Source organism: Orbicella franksi, chromosome 9 (assembly GCF_964199315.1).
Source record: "Orbicella franksi chromosome 9, jaOrbFran1.1, whole genome shotgun sequence".
Taxonomy (NCBI): Eukaryota; Metazoa; Cnidaria; class Anthozoa; order Scleractinia; family Merulinidae; genus Orbicella; species Orbicella franksi.
Window position 1 is genome coordinate 21,007,498 of NC_138153.1, and position 20,024 is coordinate 21,027,521.

At 38.5% G+C, this 20,024-nt stretch overlaps 4 protein-coding genes and 1 non-coding gene across 9 annotated transcripts in view; 3 read left to right on the top strand and 2 right to left on the bottom strand.

Annotated features, from left to right (window-relative positions):
• The window catches only part of LOC145498010 (uncharacterized), a 380,464-nt gene that overhangs the window by 194,929 nt on the left and 165,511 nt on the right, over window positions 1-20,024 (top strand). The window lies entirely within an intron of this gene.
• The window catches only part of LOC145497882 (C2 domain-containing protein 3-like), a 280,776-nt gene that overhangs the window by 134,636 nt on the left and 126,116 nt on the right, over window positions 1-20,024 (bottom strand). For all 5 annotated transcript variants that reach the window (XM_081477749.1, XM_081477747.1, XM_081477748.1 and 2 more), the window contains 3 exons: window positions 17,257-17,449; window positions 8,932-9,121; window positions 8,520-8,635 (listed from right to left, as the gene is read on the bottom strand). In XM_081477749.1, the coding sequence (XP_081333875.1) occupies window positions 8,520-8,635; window positions 8,932-9,121; window positions 17,257-17,449 (499 nt within the window). The remainder of the gene's footprint in view (window positions 1-8,519; window positions 8,636-8,931; window positions 9,122-17,256; window positions 17,450-20,024) is intronic.
• Window positions 1,673-4,393, top strand: LOC145497936 (uncharacterized). The gene is made up of 2 exons (XM_081477815.1): window positions 1,673-2,397; window positions 2,797-4,393. Exons 1-2 carry the CDS (start codon window positions 2,097-2,099, stop codon window positions 4,089-4,091), a joined length of 1,596 nt encoding a protein of 531 aa, XP_081333941.1. The 5' UTR covers window positions 1,673-2,096; the 3' UTR covers window positions 4,092-4,393.
• LOC145497924 (uncharacterized) lies at window positions 4,597-8,311 on the bottom strand. Its single transcript, XM_081477802.1, has one exon. The coding sequence runs from the start codon at window positions 6,782-6,784 to the stop codon at window positions 4,961-4,963; it is 1,824 nt and encodes a 607-aa protein (XP_081333928.1). The 5' UTR covers window positions 6,785-8,311; the 3' UTR covers window positions 4,597-4,960.
• Trnat-agu (transfer RNA threonine (anticodon AGU)) lies at window positions 10,140-10,212 on the top strand. Its single transcript has one exon. It is a non-coding gene; the product is annotated as a tRNA-Thr (tRNA).

Here is a 20,024-nt window from a genome sequence, read left to right on the forward strand (position 1 = left end):
GAACCAATATTTTTCCTTTAAATAAAGCTGTAGTAAAGCCGCTCGGAGAAAATATCTTTCGCGCTTGGAACTTCTCTGCTTGGTAACCTGGCAGGATACGAGTGCGAGGACTTCTGTACCAGTACTTGACCGATTTCAAGGCTTGACTACCAAGTTCCCAACACACGCTTTACACTTTGTTTATGGCGTCGTTCTGAAAGTTGTGAGCTTCTTTGGTGTTTTGTCTGTCTTATAAAGCCACTTTTAATCTCTTCGCACTTAAAAAGGCTTGTTTGAAATCCTTACGTTTGATTTTTGTGAGCATTTTACAAAAATTATCATCGAAAAGTCTGCATGCACATGTGTTGCTAAACTGGGTAAAACGCTCGTATACGTGCCATAATAAGCTTTAAAACTGCGCGTTGAAACATGCTGTGATTTGTTTACATATCTGTGGTAGCTGAAAGATAATTTTAAGAAATACAAGATAAGTTTTCCAAGAAATTCTTACCTGGAAATTAAGAAAATCTAGTTTTTGGCCTCAAAAATTGGGGGTCGACTTATACACGGGATCGACTAATACACGGGTAAATACGGTAGCTCCAATCTACTCAGAAAGGCATTTGCAACATGACAGCATGCCTTTCTTTCCACTAGCATCACGTTTTACGGCATGCACAGAAATCAAAATTTGGAGACCTATGTCTTCAGGCTTTTCGGTTTTTTAATTTTGTGTTTTTGCCTTTCCTCTTTCGCCTGTTCTTATCTTCTCGCTGCAGCGATCGATCTTCTACTGGACTTGCTTCCAGTTCAAAGATTTCTGAGAAAGCATCAAGACGGGCAATTTTTACCATGGAGTACCTAAGTGCAGTCGCAGGAAATTTTGCTGCAAGATTTTCACTCAAATTTATGAGCATTTTCACACATACTTCAGGCTCCATTGAGCCGACCACTCAGATCTGGGAGTCACTGGAAAGATCTCTCCCTCCTGCAGAACTTGAGTACAGACAAGCCTGCGAATTACAGTTGGTCATCAGACAATTGTCCAGTAAATTTGAGGTTTTCACAGGTGAAAGCTTAGCCTGGTCAAACACTCTTACCGGGCATTTCTTCTACAATAAAAACTGTTCTAACTGGAAATTTGTGGCTGAATATGGAACACCATATTTTATTATACTGCCACACAATACTATGCAAAAAAGCTTTGTTATCAGGTTCCTTTTCACTCCACTTCTGAGAAATAATTTTATCACACACAATGCATCGTCTTAATTTCACGCCGAATTGTAAACACACCATAACAGCACCACTATTTCTATGTGTTAATTTATGCATTTTGCAGTGGCAGGTGTCGTGAAAGATCATGAGCCCCATTTAGTCTGAATTATGTTTGTCTGAAAAACTACTTAAGGTTACTGTAGACCTTAAAGGGCCTATTTTGTCCAAAATTATTTTCTACACCAAATTCAAGACTATACTTTATCTGAGTTTTCCAAAAAAAATTATTTCAAAAACTTAAAAAGTGAACGAGTTATCCACAAAAACGTAAATTCTTAAAACAAGTCAATGAACCACAAACAAAGATATGCCAATTAAAATGTGTCAACCTTTGAGTTGAGCAGTAACAATTTTTGCGGTAACTGATCTCATCTGCAAAGAAATCTTCGCTTTTTTTTATTGTTTTCATCTTTTAAGTGATTGACTAGGTGCTTCATTTTCCCACATTTAAATGCAAGCACAAATCGCAAGCGAATGTTTCGTCGATGCCTGCTCTAGCTTCTTCTGGCACAAAAGTTGATTGCCATGGAATTACCGACTGGAAGGTACCCCTGAAGGTCTACAGTAACCTTAAGTCTGAGGTCTTGTGTTACTACTCGTGATTTGTTATCTGCAAGTGTTGCAGAATTAATTTTCAGTCGTAATTTGACCCGATTGAAATATTACGCAAATAGCCCTTTTCACAGTTCCCGGCGCCATCTTGGAATAGCAACCGCGCAAACACCACATCGAGACTAACGTTGAGTCGTATGTTGCATTTGGTGTAATTTGTACAGGAAACGACGCCTTTCTTCGCTTTTATTCGCTTTCGTTCGCGTGTGTTCGAAGTTTTTTGGATAATGAACAACGGAAATAATAACCTAGATACTCCTCCGTCGACTTCGAAGAAGAAAAGAGGAAAACATTGCGCTGTGTTTGGCTGCAACAACAGCTATTATGATGACAGAGGCCTATTCGCAGGTCATCATTTCTTCCAGTTTCCAACTGACCCCAAGCGCAGAAATCGATGGTGCAACCTTATAAAGAGGCAGCATGGAAAGGACGGGTTTAAAGTGACTGGTGCGACTGTAGTTTGCTCAGAACATTTTCGACAAGAAGACATTTTACGAAAACTGGGAGGCCGCTGTTACTTAAAGACAGGTTTGTAATAAAATACATGCAAGCCCATAACAAAATATCATATTTCATTACTCCTACATTTGGCTTAATTTTTTCATTCGTACTTGTCTTTGCAAAGTTTAATTTGACGAGAAGACTGTAAAGCTTTTGAATAATGATGTTTACTGTTCACATGAAAGATCCTGAAATATTATAGTTTTAAAGTTACAGTATTGTATAGCAGTGAATATAAACTGGGCTGTTTGTTGTACCTTCAATGTATGAATGTGTTCTGTAAATAAACTGAAGCCAATTATTATAGTTGATATTATTCATAATTGAAATTATCCTTTCACTGAGTTCATCGGCACTGTATCATTTATATTGCCATTATTTTTACAGGTTTTTATTTTTGATGATAACCTTCATTTTTATTTTAAGGTGCCGAGCCATCCCAGTTTGAATGGACTTCAAAGAAAACTTCACGAAAAGCTCCTGCTAAACGAATGCAAAGCAGAACTGTTTCTACAGAGGAAATGGATGTGTCAGATTCCATGGAAGGGTCACTCAATATGCATGTACCACTTGAAACAGTTTCAGCTGCCACTGAACAAGGTTCAACCTCATGTACGGATAATCTGGAATCAGCAGGATCCCCTGATGTTGATATTATTACAGAGCTGCAGCAGAAGATCACATTATTGGAACTAAAGCTAAGTGATTGTGAAGAAGAGTTGACCAAAGTGAAAAATGAAAAGGAGCTTTTGCTAGGGCGGCAATTTTCCCTAGACAAAATAAAGGATGATGATTCAGCGATTTTATTTTATACTGGCTTTCCATCATATCAGGCACTGATCAATTTCTATAAGTTTATTGAGCCAAAACTGGGGAAGATGCAGTACTGGAAAGGAGAGCAGTTTGTGAAAGAGAGTCAGCCTTATCAAGAAGATGAAAATCGGAAAAAGCCTGGACCCTCCAGGAAATTAACATTTCTCGATGAATTTCTGTTGGTATTAATGCGACTGAAGGCTGGCCTATTTGTTCAGGATCTGGCTGACAGATTTGGTATAAGCATCAGCCTTGTTTCAAGGATTTGCATTACCTGGATAAATCTGTTGTACTTTGAGCTTCAGAGTATTTTCCCTTTCCCTACCCAAGAGTTGGTACGCAAAAACATGCCAGCAGAGTTTGCAGAATTTTCTACAACCAGAATCATTTTGGACTGTACCGAGATTTTTATTCAGCGGCCGTCTGCAATGATCGCACAGTCTGAAACTTGGTCCGATTATAAACACCATAATACTTGGAAGCTTCTTGTTGGAGTTACGCCAAATGGCCAAGTCACGTTTCTTTCTGACCTCTGGGGTGGACGTGTATCCGATAAACAAATTACCCGCGAAAGTGGAGTGCTTGATTTATTAGATAGTGGTGACAATGTTATGGTTGACCGTGGTTTTGACATAAAGGACATTGTGCCTGATGGTGTCACCATCAATATGCCACCATTTTTAGGAGGACGGGATCAAATGACTGCAGCTGAGACAGAAGAAACTATGAACATTGCCTCTGTGCGAATACATGTGGAGCGGGCAATTGGTAGAATTAAAACTTACCATATTTTAGACGGTAACCTCCCAAACACATTAAGCCCATATGCAACACAGATTGCAACAGTATGTGGGCTGTTAACAAACTTTCTTCCTCCTTTACTACAACCTGCCAAACCAAATTCCTAGTTTGTATTGTGACTATCCAGATTGAAGAATTTTGTTATAGCTTTGGCTAATAATGGTAATTGTCTACGTGAAGTCCAGTTTTGTCTGTAATCATACAGACAGTAGCATAGCAAAAGTCTGATTAACTTTGTTTAAATCACAGGTATCAGTATGATTACAGACAGAATTGGCTTACACAAAGTCCTTTTACCATTATTAATCAAAACAGAATTTAAGAAGGATGGTAAGCATCAATTCAATGTTGTGGCAGTGTACAGTGGATGAATAGAAGGTTAATATTTATTTGAACACACTGCCAAATCATCACCTAATAACAAATTACAACATGTAGTTCTTACTTAATAATAATAATAATAATCATCATCATCATCATCATCTAATTGTAATATAATCTAATTGTCTAAAATTTAATTGTAGTTCCAAGAAAAACATCAACACCCCCACCCCTCTTGAAATGTTAATTATGCTTCATACATTTCTTTCTTTTTTGTCTTTGTAACCCCCCCCCCCTGCCCTTCTTGCCCAGGTACATTTACCCCTTGGGAGAATGTATAGGGAGTGAGTATTAATAAATGGGTGTATTCATGCAGAAAAGCCAAAAAAATCAATAATTATAACCTGATGTCACCCACCATGGGAAATTCAAAATAATCCTACTTTCAACTTAATTCAACTGTATTCTGTGAAAATACAGATAGAGAATAACAGAGAGACTGTGCAAGTGCAAATTCATCCCTGCACTGCCATGTATTTACATCATAAGTGAATTTTTGGGTAACATTGACTTTTCATTTTAACATAAATGAAATAGTAATGATGGTAGTAATAAATTAATAAATTTACTGCCCAGTAATACATCAAACTTTAGCTTATGCTTGTCTCTGAAATTTCATTTTCAAGCCAGTCCTTGTGCAGTGATATTGGCCATAGGCCAGCCAGCCACCATGCAGGTAGAGAATCTTTCCCCGTTGTACTCGTTTGGTAAGAAGCTCAGGGAAAAGTGCCCTTCTGTAGAAGAAGTCAATCTTGGGCAGAAAGTCGCTGGACCAAGTATTGGCTAAGCAGATCTTCTCCAGAAAGAGTGGCCTGTCCTCTCCAAAGTACACTGTGAGAATAATACCTTTCAGATCCAAGTTGGAACAGTAGAGCTGCCCTTGAATTTGAATATAGTAGTCATGATTTCTTTTAAGCCTTACAGTTCCATCAGAAAGTTTCTCCAGAAAAAAGGTTTTATTTTTGCATGCCTCTTCAATAGTCATGCCAGCTTTGCTTAAGGGGGATTTAATTTCCATTCCCCATTTTTCTTGTGTGTGCGTGAAGGTGACAATTCTGTCTATGCTGGCTCCTAGGTATGGTTTGTCCTTAGACACCAGTAGCCCAACTTCCTCCACTGTGACATCAATCCCGGCTGTTCGCATTTCCCTAATATATAAGTTCACTGCCTTTGGTTCACTTTCAATGCCATATTGAACAGCATCTGTTGTGAAGTTTGAATAGAGAATTGATTTTACTTTATTTGAGGGTTCCACTTTAGTCTTGGCAGCTTTTCCAAAATTTGAGGCTGTCAAGAGAGTTTTCCTTTTTTCAAACCAAAGATTGTTTTGGTTTTGTCCACGTGTCAATCTTTCTGTTTCCTGGATCTCTTCCTGGGTGATAGTTAAGTTAGAGATGTGTTCATCGACCATAGATTTAAAGTGCTTGGTAGCTATATCATAACTATCTGTAAAGGGCACACCCTCTGGCTCCTCCTCTTGCTCTTCGCGGTCAGACGCCTCTAGACAGTTTGACTTGATGTCGTGAAACAAGAAGAATGAGCTAGCAGGGAGACAATTCTGAAGACTTTCACTGAAGGTTTTGAAACTCTCTTCCTCTATTGTTCGCTGATTTGGCGCTCTTGGGTCAAATTTTATGATCTTGGGTTGCAGACGAATGTTTTTCTTGCCGAATCGTATCTTTCTAATCAAGACCTGGTCTAGTGGCTTTGCTGCGACACTTTGGTTGCGTGGCACAACCCATACAGACAGCCGTGACGTGCACGACAATGGTTCAGCGTGTTTTTGCAATCCTCTCCTTGTGAAGTCTTCGATAGCAAACAGTACGCCTCCTACGTGGTTGCATTTGCCTTTGCCGAGTCTGCCAAGTCCAGCCGGACACGTGCACGTTGCTCGCAAAATGTCACACTGAGGTGAGAACTCCACTAAAACTCTATACGAATTCTTCTTCATTGAAGGAAGAACGCTGGCCTTAACATAGGTCTTGCCTTGATAAGCTTTGCTTTCCAGCCGTTTTACGTTGCCTTCGAAGAAAAATTGGTAACTTTTCAGCTTCTTGTAGTTTGTGCCTTTTAGCACAATGTGGCGGTACTTGCGTGTAGACACGACAAGGTAATCGTACAGCTGAATAAAGTTCAGTTCTGGAAGCTGACGCAAGTCAGTAGACCATCCAAGAGCGGAGATTTGTCTTAGGATTTCGTCGTATTTGAAGTCGCCAGTGATTTCCACACTTTCCTGGGCGTTATCAGCCGGCGTTGTTACGTTCCGCATAAGCAAAGCGTACACTTTCAGCACCAAGTCCGCCTTTATTCCGCCGGCTCTTTCCGAATTACTCTTCAAAATATCCCTCAGATCTTTCACTGAGAGTTTCTGTATATCCTCAAGGGTCGTAATTTCCTTGTCTTTGTACTTTATGACCATTTTGATCGAAGAAAATAGCTACAGAGAGGAACGCGCGAGCAAAACAGCTGTGATTTCTCTTTGTTTGTGTTTCCCGGGTCAACGTTAGCCTCGATGTGGTGTTTGCGCGGTTGCTATTCCAAGATGGCGCCGGGAACTGTAAAAAGGGCTATTGAATAATGGCCCAGATTCTTACATTTCGTTTATCTGAATGCAATCGTTTTCAAAAACTTTAAAACCTCTAAAAGGTAACCAAATGTTTTTCTAGTCCCTGTGATCAAAAATCAGTTTTATAGCTCTTTAAAGGTTTTTTACATCTGCGGTTCAAATATAGTTTCCGTACCACAGACATGTTTTTGTGAAAAGCATAAATGTACAAATTAGTCACACTTTGTAGTCATGACCACTTCCAATTCCAGTTTAATCTAATTTTTTTATTCAATTGACCCTCTGAATGTTATTGTGAGTTTTTATACTGACAAGCTGTCCAGGCGGGAGATTGTTTAATTGCTCCTCAGAGACCCTAAAACGTCGTGGGAAACTTGCTACGCTGCAAAATATGGAATACACATGTGATCAAGTGAGTGTTTCATGATCCATGAAAAAGCATTCTTCGATCTACACTGAAATACCAGTCTCAATTGTCTCTTATTTTTAATTTCTAACGACAAAAAAATTTTTTGTCTGACCAGACTGGCTTTTTGTCAGGTCAAAACTTGTCCATGGCCTGACAAATGACCTGCTTATAGACAAAAATTATTTGCAGGCTTGTATAGATGATGCCCATTTTGGTCAACAGTGATGACGTCAGAAATGGAACAATGGCCAACGCTCATAATGGCCAGTTACAGGCAGCATGGGAGTCAATAGGTTAAAGTGTCCACTACAAAAGTTCTGGCTACTCTCTAGTATATAAATTCAAATCAAAACTGCATCTTAAAGCTTAAGGCCTTTACATTCACGTAAAATTAAAAATTACAACTTATTTGCTTGTTAATTCCTGCATGAATCAATAAGCTTGAGTAAAAATTGAATAGTACATGCAGAAGCAATAGGAAGTGGTAGTGGGATGCAAAAGCATAATTACACCTGTATATTGATTTTACCCAACAATGTGGCTGTGCCACGTATTCTACACTTTTTGCACTGAATATGAGCTACTTCTAAACTAAAAGCTGATCACTTAATGTACTTGCCTGATATTTAAGCATCAAGCTGAGGTAAGAGAAGCACTTTTGTAAGAGTTATGATGTAATGCATATTTGTCTGACCAAAATAGTTTCTTGTCCAAGTAAAAATAGATTTGACCGGACAACTTGACCCGCTCCAGCAGGGAAATAATTTCAAGCCCTGTTTGCACTGCACCGTAATATACTTTTTGCTTTTCTATATTGTTGGGGCAGGATATGCATTTTCTAAGGGATTAATAAGGACAAAAGGGATATTACCACATGTAAAAAAGCTCTTTGAGTACAAAATTTAATTTATACAAATTTATCTTACTTTGTAACTACAGTATGTAATAACCCAACTTGATCAACTTGCAAGTTGCTCCAATCTTTCTTTCTTATTTTTGGAGAAATAAAGTTGAGTTATTTGTTGTTAACGTTGTTTTAAAATAGCTAAAAGCTGATTACTGTTAAATTGCATGCAGATTATGTCACATTTTGTTCAAGCAAGTTGAGTAAGTCTAGTAAATAGAAGTACAGAAGTAACTGGTTTGCTGATTAAACTCAAAGGACTAAAAAATGCTCACTTCCATCTTGAATATTTTTGGAAGCAATTCTGGTCAGCTCTGTAGCCATATTGATGTCTTTCTCTTCATTGCACGATGGTGTTGACGTTGGAAAGTCATACTCCACAAAGTAAGTCCTGAGTTAAATGAAAAATAAACGAAGACAAAAAAATTTTAAAAGACAACCAACAAAAAAATAGTGGACATTCTTGTTGACTGAAATGTGTCCTTCACACCCCAAAAAACTAACATTAAAAAAGCAGGAGATCAAGGTTGAGGTAAAAATCGTATCATTATCAGCAATTAACTTCTGCTTGCATAAAGACTGTAGCCATTGTTACCACTGTGTACATCTGTAAGCTTGTCTCATTCAATAGGTTTTCTCCACTTTTAGCACTGACATTAAAAATATGCAACAGCGAATCTTCCTTACCCTGGTTTCGCATTTTGTCTAGAGATCCCAAGACTATCCACCATAACACGTGCAGCATCAACTCTCCCCAGAACTGTGAGCTTCTCTGGACCCAGGTCTTCAAGGAAGGCATGAGAGTTTGGACTTAGTATCTTGCTCTTTGTTGCTGATGGAATCAACTCACTTGAATTATGACTTGAACTTTGTTTACCTGCACAAAGTAAGAAAAATACATTTGAAAAAGTACTAATAAACATAAATAAATATTTTAATTGACCACTTCACAATGATGCTTTTCAGGCTAATGTCAAAACATTCTGAAACAAATATAACAAATAAACATTGATTTCAACTGGCAACAGGCAGACCAGTTCACTATTTACAAAGCATAACTAAGGAACTGAACCCAAAACCACTGTGCACAAAATCCAGCTGGTGGCAAGGGGGAAGAGAATGTGGGACCTTCAGATTGCAAGACCAGCACCCTAAACCACCCAGCCATGCTGCCTCCTTCATCGTGGACTGGATATTTGCTTCGATGAATATAACTACCACGATTCCCGGCAGGTACGTCTCATAGAGGGAATTGGTCATTACTGTAATATATGGATTTCGCTAAGCCTAAAAGTGGAGCTCCTGGGCCAGGTTGTTGAAAGCCCAATTAAGCTAACCCAGGATAAGCGAGAATTTTGATTCGAGTTTTGTACCTTTGTGGTGAACTTTTTGTTTATATTGTTTGGCCTTCTGTTTTCAGTCTGAATAATCTCAAACTACACAACGTATACATGTAAGCTTTGGAAAACATTTTTATACAAGAAAACTCTATACTTTGGTTAACTTTTAATCCCGGGTTAGCATTTACTGGCTTCTGAACAACCCGGCCCTGATTATAGCAAGTTAACCTGGCTTGAGAGCACAATCCAGTAAAAAACCAGCACTTGGTCAGCAGTAAACTTCAAGAAAATTTTTGATCGCAATGAGCTCTAAACTTGAGCATGATTGATCATCGCAGTTATACACCCAACTTAAGCAGTTGTGAAATTAAAGCCTGAAAAAATTCAGGCCTGAACGGGATTCAAACCCATGACCACAGCGATACCAGTGTAGTGCTCTACCAACTGAGCTATCAAGCCACTGGGAGCTGGTCACATTGTTAGTTCGTAATATACCCATAGATGATGATCGCAGTTATTCACACAACTTAAACAGCAATATGACCAGCTCCCAGTGGCTTGATAGCTCAGTTGGTAGAGCACTGCACCAGTATTGCAGAGGTCATGGGTTTGAATCCCATTCAGGCCTGAATTTTTTTTCAGGCTTTAATTCCACAACTGCTTTAGTTGTGTGTATAACTATGATGATCAACCGCTATTGCTTTTTAATTAAGGGTTTATTTGTTGTTTACATTTCTTCATTCATTTGTTCATTTTATCCCTGCCCTCATTCATTCGAAAGCTGGAGCAACAAAAGTTGGTAGAAATATCACAGCATTCGACAACTGGCAATGCACTCTTCTTTTGCGTCCCAGGCTAGGAGACGGCTACCATTTCGGCAAAATGACACCGACTGTTGGTCAACATTCGGTCGACATATGAACCAAGTATCAGGCAATATATTGACCAACATGTGGTCGACATGTCAACAAGGGTTTTCAATACAGGCCAGCGGCCAACGAAGTCTGTATGTTCAGATGAAACCAGTAGGAGAAAATAAAGTAGTTAAGAACATCTACAGTTGCTTTGTGCTGCTCAATAGTCTTTGTTTAAAAAATTGTTATAATTATACATCATTTGCCCCAGATTGTAGAAATCCATTTTAAGATGTCCAAATTTTGAGAATCTGCCAGGTGGGACACCCTCCCGTACACCTCCACCCCAAGGTCATGTCTTCAGCTCAAGTTGTACCTTCACTGCCTACTCCTGAAGTTTTGCTGCCTACTCCAATTCTTATTATAATAAAGTTCCCATATAACGCGTGCTCTGATTGGCTGAAACAGCGTGCTTTATCAGAGAACAGAGCACGGGTTGATGACGGTAAGTTGGCCTCCAAATTTTTGCTTCGGAATTTTGACAAATCTGACCCAAATTAAACATCCCCTGTAACTCAGACAAACGCACTGGAAGCGAGCTATTTTTCTGCAGTAAATATGGCTCACAGAGACCATTGTTAGCAACAGTAGTGTTAAAACTGTACTAAAATAACAAGTTTTGCTAGATTCCCACCGACAAAACATGTACAGCTGTAGCGAAATACACAAATTCTCAACCTAAACAGTGCTTCGATAAAGACATTAATTTTGTTACGAAGGCAGAAATTATACTAAGAAGTAAAACAACGACAGAAAACAATTGAACTGTCTCTGTTTATGATGAGAAGCTTTATTTTTGTAAATTTACAATTAAAAATGCTCATTTGCTCAAAAAACACTTACATGCAGTGTAGTAACGCTCGTTCTCCGGTCATCTCAGCGAAGTAAACCGACGAGTGGTCAGTGCAAAACTTGCTCTGATATTCTCTTCTGTGCTCAAAGTAGAACCAGTGGGAGCCGTTAAGTCTTTCTAACTTTTACGCTAGTTCGGGCAATCTTGCTGCATGCGGCTACAAGCTGTAAATAACTGTAGCTCCTTTCAAATTCAACCCGGCATTTCGCATTTTTATCCACAAGCTTTGAGCTCCGCGTTTCGTTATTTCCACTGGAAAAGTGCTCGTTTTCATGGGCCACAATACGGCCGGATTCCTCTTGACTATAAACCTTTACCTGCCTTACAATCCGTATTTAAAAATTAACTTAAAAGCGAACTTTGAAGGCATCTTTCTTCTCTCGAAAGCCGCTCAAACTTCTTGAAACTGAAAGCTTAGCTGAAGTCCAGTTTGTGATTGACAGCTGTCGCTTCGTTAGTCAATCAAATTATTTGAACAATTCTAACAAGGATTGTGATTGGCTTATTTTAGCGTGCTTTATCAGAGAACAGTGCATGGCTGACGCCACTTTTCCTCGTTTGGAAAATAAAGTTTGGTTTGAAAATTCAGCCGAATGTGCGGGGAAATTGTCTGATTCTTTATCATAAAACAAATAAAGAAGCCTCAACTGTGCTCTGTTCTGTTGTAAAGCACTTAGGAAGCGGTAGAACACTCAAGAAGTAGGGAAAAACACTCGACTACGTCTCGTGTTTTCCCCTACACTTCTTTCGTGCTCTACCGCTTCCTGCGTGCTTTACAACAGAACAGAGCACAGTCGGGGCTTCTTTATTTGTTAATTGAAAACCCTGGTCAACCGATAATATTGACCGATATTCGACCAACAGATGCCTTAAGGTATCAGTATACCCCAAAATTGACTATCTTCCAAAAAATTGTTTTCACTTTTTCAGATAGATGTTATTGTGATCTTTCATTTAAAAAAATTCCTATGAAAAAAATTGATTCTACGCAAAGTTATAAACGAAAAGCGTTTCTTTGCATTTATTAACTCTAACTGATAGCTGTCAACAGGTTGTCACAAGAGGTACCTTAAAAAGTAGCATGACAGATTACCACGTAATACAATTGTCAAACGTTTGTGTTTGGTAGTCGACAAGCTGTTCTGAGTGTTCCCCATTTGTAGATTGTTGATATGAGCTTAAATATGCTGAGGAAGAAACACAAAAGTTTGTGTCCATTTGCAAGTGTGAAGAAGGCACCACAGAGGAAAAAACCAGGGCAGAAAGGTTTTAAAAACATCCTATCAGAATTGGGCTGATGCGTTAGCTGGCTAGCAACAAAGGGTCATCTCAACTCAACGGATATCTTGTGAGTTTCCTTTATGGTGTTTACACGTGGGCTCTTTTGTTGCCTATGGCATCTCTAAGCTAAGGCATTTTAAAAATCGAAAAGAAGAAACGGAAGCGAAAATTATTTTCTTACTAACCTGGACACACAAGCAGTGGAATTCAGATCTTGCAAAGGATATTTCCCGCCAGCAACATTCAAGCCCGCTTTGTAATTGATATGAGCTCTATTGTTAAAGTAAAAGGAACCTTCACTTTATCAATCAATGCGTCATTAGTTTCACATGTTTTGTGTAATTATCTCATTACATCAGAGGAACAACCCATAGTATATTTTCCTTCGTATCTCAAAACAAAAATTTCAGCGAGTGAAGCACACCTTTTGAGTTCGTTTGCACCAAGTTTTAAGCATTTTTCGTTGAAATTTGGAGAGAATGTTGCCCAATAATCAGAAAAATCAGTGTCGGGGAATTTTTAGTTTTTGCTTCTTTCAAATGTTATGACTATTTAAGTAAAGAGAAAGCATGTTTTATCAACTCTCAAAGTTTAACTGCATGCCAAAAACAAACCAGACAAGTAATCAAAATTTCCTGATACCACTGTTTAGAAAAAGGTGCCAAGAAGACATAGTGATGTTGATTGCGTCCTCCCGCTCAAATCCGATTGGAAATGAACTTGATTAGTGAACCTCTCTACTTTGGGAAACAGGTCGTCATATTCGGAAAACCTTAATTTTTCTTATTTTAATAAATATATCTTTGTAATCTACAATTCTTAAGCTTTCAGAAAATATTACTTTACTGGGGTTTGTGTCAAATGTCTGACCGTAAAGCGGCACCAACGAATGATGGTCATTTGGAGTATACTGATACCTTAAGAGCGTGCTGTGGCTGTTCACTAATTCAACTGTTCAATACATATCTGGGCAGAATTGTCATCAGGGCATCAGTTCACAAACACCTTTTCTACCTACTCTATTGAACTGCCTGATAACTTGGTAAAACGAATACAGGGCCCACCACAGTACCTTTTTGAGCGGGGGCTTTTAAAAACACCAATGCCTAACTAATGAGGGGGACCCAGAAAATCATGGGAATGACAGAAAATGGATTTAAAATAACAAACAAAGCATTACACAATTCCAAACATCCAGAGTTTAAGAAGCAATTTTTTTTACTGTACAAGTGTAAAAATTATCATCTGACCTTTACAGTGTAATTACTGAAACTGGGGCCACCCAGACAATGAAAACCAATCAGATGGCAGAACTGAAACAATAGATTCCAACATTTTCAAATCCACCCAATCAAATGTCTGGTACAAAACAATGAAATCTCAAATTGTTCGTTGTGATGCTCGTGACTATGGTGTCTGTTAATAACTTGTCAACCTCAAACCCTTAGCACTTTTGTGTTAGAAATTTTGTGTTACTTTACTTTAGATTTTGCATTTACAACCGTGATAAATTCATTAGATTGACTGTTTTCTACTGTGAACGTATGGCCACACAAAATGTCATCTATACGGTTGTTGTTTAAAATCATAGAATGATAGATTTGGGCACTTTTTACAAATAAATTTTGGTCCTGTTGTCTGTGCATGTTTCTATTTTTACACAGCTTTTGGTTGTCATCAATGCAGCCGACCGTGGAATCCACCAAGCAGATGTTGGAAAAACTATAGCATTCACTGTCTCAGCAGCTTACGTTACCTTTCTGGGTTACCATTGTATTGAAATAATATCTTCATCGAAAATTTAAAAGCCTTTTTTCCATGTTGTGCAGAAAACGCTGTAGTCAATAGATTTAGAGCATATTGACTTGCGATAGTTCTGTGTTTCGCGGGTTGCTTGTTCTAAAGCCTTGGTCCCTTACAAACATTTGAAAATGTTGTCCAGTCAGGAGACAGTTGAAAATGGAGCCCTATCATATTAAAATCTGTTGTCCTTGGAATATGCGATCACCTTAGCAAATTGCCTCTGCCAGTAAGGTTATAGTAATATCTCGTCATAGAATGATTGGAAGATTACACCGTTTCACATCTTCTTCAGGACATACTGTGAAAAAATGGAGTGGGGGGGGGGGCTAAAGCTCCCCCAGCCCCCTCCCTGCATGGTCCCTAGGATAGGGTTACCTTGGTTTGTACTCTTTCCAAACAGAAAGTGTATAAGGTTATCAAGATTCAGGTAACTTCAGCAATAAGACTGATAATATTAATAAATAGGTGAAAGCCATAAGTTGGCATTCATGAAAATTTTTGAGTTGGTTATATTTAGTAAGAATTCTCTGAAAGTAGCTTCGTGCTATCCAAATTTGTGTTGTTGTCTATCTGGGAAACTTGTCTATAGTGGTCTGTAGTATGGTTTTGCGCTATTCAGGGAGACCTTCTTGGATTTCAGACTTTCTTGTGACTGGAAGGCTGTGTCATGAACCCAAAGGATGATATCATTGCTCCTAAGTCATTATTAGCCTTCTCATCATCAGTCAAGTCATCTTGATGTTTATTCCTTGCCATTTTCAACTCTTTAAAAGGAGTGTTAAGGTTTTAAGTATGGAAATTTTGCCATCTTCAAAACCACAACATATGATGCCAGTGCTCGACACTATGTAACTTTTCAACTTACTAGCCAAGTGGCTAGTGAGTACTTAGATATTACTAGCCAAAACCAGTTTTTTACTAGCCAAGCATTGAGGTTGGCTACCTTATTACATGAAATTTTTGCCACACATTTATTTCGCAATTTGGGGGTGCACATATTTTGCCACACTTAAATTCATGATTTCACAAAAATTTGTATTTTTTGCATTTTTGCGTAAAACAAAAATTGATTTGCTTCCTTTGCAATGTTACTTAAACATGATCTTTGAATTTAGTAAACTGACTTTATCAAAGCTACAATAAGGCCAAAAGTAACAAAAATGCAATGGCCAGACTGTATGTCTACAGTAACATAATGTGTTATGTTCCTGACGCTTATCTGTGTCACTTTAATTTCTCAATTTTTTTTTAAATTGCGAAATTCGCAACGTTAACGAGTCGCAAAAATTTCAGGTGGGTCCAATAACAACAGAATTAGTAGCACAACACAAGTCACTCTCTTTAATACATAATGTTGGTAATTATACTGTACTTAAACTAGTTTTAAAAAAGTTCCAGTTCCCGAAAAGACTTTCAGGACTCTGTTTTTCTTTGAGACTTCCTTGGAAAAATATCGAGACCCCCAAGAAGTCACTGTAAAAACAGTTGAGACTTCTTCACAGACAGGCACCGTAGAAATGTTTCAAAAGAAAAAACAACTATCTGAACAATACTGTGAACTGTCGTTGGCAAAATTCGACGACTAAAAACAGCTGATTTAAACGTCGAAGGAAATAATTCTTTCTCATCCAATTATTTCTGTAGTGGTAAGTTTGTAAGTATGCATACAATGACATATCGCCGATATATTGCTACGTCAAATGAAATGTTATCTTTTTGTAGTTCCGCACTATTTTGCGCATGAAAAAAATTTCGTAACAAAAAAGAGCATTGATGTGTGCTGTCTTGTTTCTCAAATATTTCTTTCAACAAAATTAACCTGTTCAGTTCCCTGTTTATGTACCACACAGGGAAAAGTAGACATACGTGCTGAACAGCACATGCCCAGTACCATGATATGTCCACATTGAAATTCTGACATTGTTTCCAAGAAAAGTGTAAATTTTGTGTTTGTCTTCCTTGAAGAAGAAAGAAACTAGTTCAGCCAATTCAATTTTGTTGACTAGCCAAAGTGGCTAGTGGAAATCGAAAACCTACTAGCCAAAACTAAATTTCTACTAGTCTGTGGCTAGTTGGCTACGGTTAGTGTCGAGCCCTGGATGCCATGACTGTTTGTTTCGAAATGTTGCAATCAAAACAATAGCTTTCTGCCATCTTTTGAAAATTTACCCTGTTGCAGAAATTGGAAGATTAAACTTTGTTTGCTTAGCCAGAAGACCACCCACATGGGACAGACGTTTGAGGCACTGCAAGAAAAGTCTTCCAAGGTTGGCCTCAAAGTAAAACAATGCTTGAAAAACCGGGGAGGTAAGAATTTGGTCACCAGGATACATTGGTAACATTGTTTTTTGTACAAGAGAGGTTCTAGACTAGGTCACAGCCCATTACATACCTCAGCAGCCTTATCACCACCACAGGAGGAACTAAGGAAGAAATACACAAGCTACCTTCTCCATTTTATGACCTAAATGTACACTGAAATCAGAGTTCATCTCTCTGTGAGCAAAGTTAAGGATCTTTAATTCCAGCTTTAAGTCTGTCCTCCTCTATGGTTCCGAAACTTAGAAACAGACAAGAAGACTGTAACCCAACTCCAGGCCTTTGTTAATTGTTGACACTGGTACATCTTGGGAGTTAAGAGTATGGTTGCCAAGAAATATCTCAAAGGAGGTTTTGTGGCAGAGTACCAAGCAAGAGAGGATTTCAAAGTTACCATCCAGAGAAGGAAATGGAGCTTCAGAAGCAACACTGCTATATATTTGTCAGTCAGAGGGTTTTTCTAGTCAATAAACTTAGGACAACATAGAGCATTATGGAGTACCTCTAGGATGTTCAGTGGCATTGTCAGTGCTGTTAGGATCAAGGTATTCCATGCTAGCCACTTCACTTATGTCATCTGTTGTCAGATTGTTCTCAGATTGCTCAACATGACTGATTGTCTTGTCCTTCCTTGAGCTGCCTTTTGTAGACATTGTCTGGGCAGGTCTGTGCTTCTGTCTAACCTTGGAAGATACCTGTTCAGATAAATTCAAAGACATGCAATAAAAAATTGGGCTTTGTAAAGCAAATCCCGCATATTTGCTGTAAATATAATGACTATAATTACAAAAGTCCAGTGTGAGGTGTCCCTACTGCACTATTAAATTCCCATAAAGCAAAGAAGGTGGCAATCAGCTGATTTAAACTGAAAATTGGTTAGCACTTCACATTACAATCACTTACAGAAATATAGACTCAAAACTTAAGGACCAGTTAATCTGAGCTTAATCTGTTTTTCAGTTCAGATTCTCTTCAAAATGGCCCCACAACTCTTGCACATGATCCTTTTAAAACAAGCAAGTCTTATGTAATGTATTACAATACAAGTACCAAATTCTGTACTTAAGAGGAGGATAAAAAAATAGGTCCGCAATGCATACTTCTGGTCTCATGTTTAGTTTCATTCCATTTGGTTGGAACGTTGTTTTTAACTCGTGAATTGCGCGCATGCGCAAGAGCGAGTTGTAGCTATGATGTGAAGAATGGCACTCGCTTGCTCGCTCGATTGGTCAATTCCTGTAAACTTTTTGCGATTTTAGGCTTTTGCGTGCATTTGATAGTTTTTGGCGAGTAATAAACAAATGAAATGGCGACCTTTATTACAAAGAATAGTGGTGGGTGAAAAAGAAGCTAATGATAATTGTAAAAGAGTTTAAAACTATACGTTTTTTATCCGTGAATTAAGTTTGCCGGATCTCTGAATATACTTTTGTCTGTTGCAGCATATATTTCATTTATGGCATCAATGCTTCTATTTTTTGAATGTATACCGTATGCAGGAAATTATTAGCGTGTCAGAAAGGAAAAAAAAGGAAGGAAATTAAGAAAAACAAAAAATATCCTGCAGGCAGCAGATTTGATCCATCTACCTTGACGTTACAATTTACACTAGTAGGTGCTCCGCAGTACCTGAAGGCCATCCACGCACATGTAGATGCTCTTGGTGGAAAATATGTTATTTATTAAATAGTGTTAAAACGTGCTGAACTTTTGGTTAATGCCACCGCGGGCTCAAAAGACTCGAGTGTTGGCGAAGTTGAGCTGCTCGCCAAGACCGATGTTATTAAGTGTCGCCCACGGCCCACTGCTCGTTTAGTGACTCCTTTAAGGTTGCTGTGTTTGCTATTCCTGGAGCTGCATCGACGTTGGAAACTGGTTCATAAAGTTTGAGTTCACGAATGGCTTGGCGAATGTTTCTGTACTGGAGTCCTTCATTGTGTTAGAAAAGAGCCTTCGTGCCATTGCCCAGGTAAGCACTTACAGTTTGTAGCTTAAACGATAAAAGGTTTTTTTTATGGATATCCTCTATCATGGTTCATCTTTTTGTTTTAAAGAAAATGCAATTAATAGATTGACTGTACTTCGGTTGTCCTCGGAAAGCGCTCGTAAAGTCACCTGACAAGTTGGGTAGGAATGTTTGCTTTCGCCATTTTATAAATTATATGGAGGGCTACTACGCAATGGGCGCGTTAATGAGTGGAGATGCTTGTAATCAGTCCCGGGTATATTCAGGGATAGCAAAATCAGTAAAACCGACGTCTAGCCAGGGTTACTCTACAGGCGATAACAAGTACCAGGTGTTTATACAGTACGTCGGTCTCCCCGTTCGCTGGAGTTACGCCATAACTATGGAAAGCGAGCAAGCCAAACAAATCAAACAAATCAAAGCAGAGTACACACAAATCGTGGCTGAATACGAGCAAATCAAAGCCAAATATGAGCAGGTAAATGCCAAATTTGATCAATTCTCCAGATGTGCCAACCAGACATGCGAGTACAACACCTCAGCGGTAACTAATCATCATACCAAGGAGAAAACCAAATTTAACGACCAGGAACCTCTGGTGAAAGTGCCAACTGATAATTCACTTGAATATCGTGTTTCATTAAGTCATGAAATTATCAAGAGCAGAATGTCAAGGACCACGGTTGACGTTTGTACAAGTTCATGGAGGTTGCATTGTAGAAGGAAACGTGAAAGAGAACCTTCCAGAATTCCATATAGGAGAATCATCAAACTGCTCAAAAAAACATGTTTTTCGAAATGCAGTGAAGTCATACCTTAAAAGAAGCATTCCAAGTTCATCTAAACTAAAACTTTTTCTGTCTGCACGTAATTGTTGTTATTTCAGTGAACAGTTAGTCAGATCTAAATTTGTACTACCATCAAAAAAGTTCTCCCTCAGCCAAAATGTGTACCTATGTGTTGTGCAACTGAGAACATTAAAGCACAAGAAGTCGCCCTTATTTTGTATGTGTGTTGACGGGAGAACATTAAAGAAATTAAAATGCTGTCGGGTCGAAACTTATTGTGTATCTCACAGAGTCATCTCTCTAAGTGGTGATGTTGAAGAGAATCCGGGGCCATCAAATCAATGCAGTGCGACCACTACTTGTAATTTAGTGGCACATCGCTCCTCAATTACCAATTCCGTTTCATTATTGGAAACTAGGTTGTCTGAATTAAATAGAATGGCAGTTGATGTTGGAGGAGGTGGTGATTGCTTCTTTCGAGCTGTTTCACATCAACTTTATGGCAATCCTAATAAC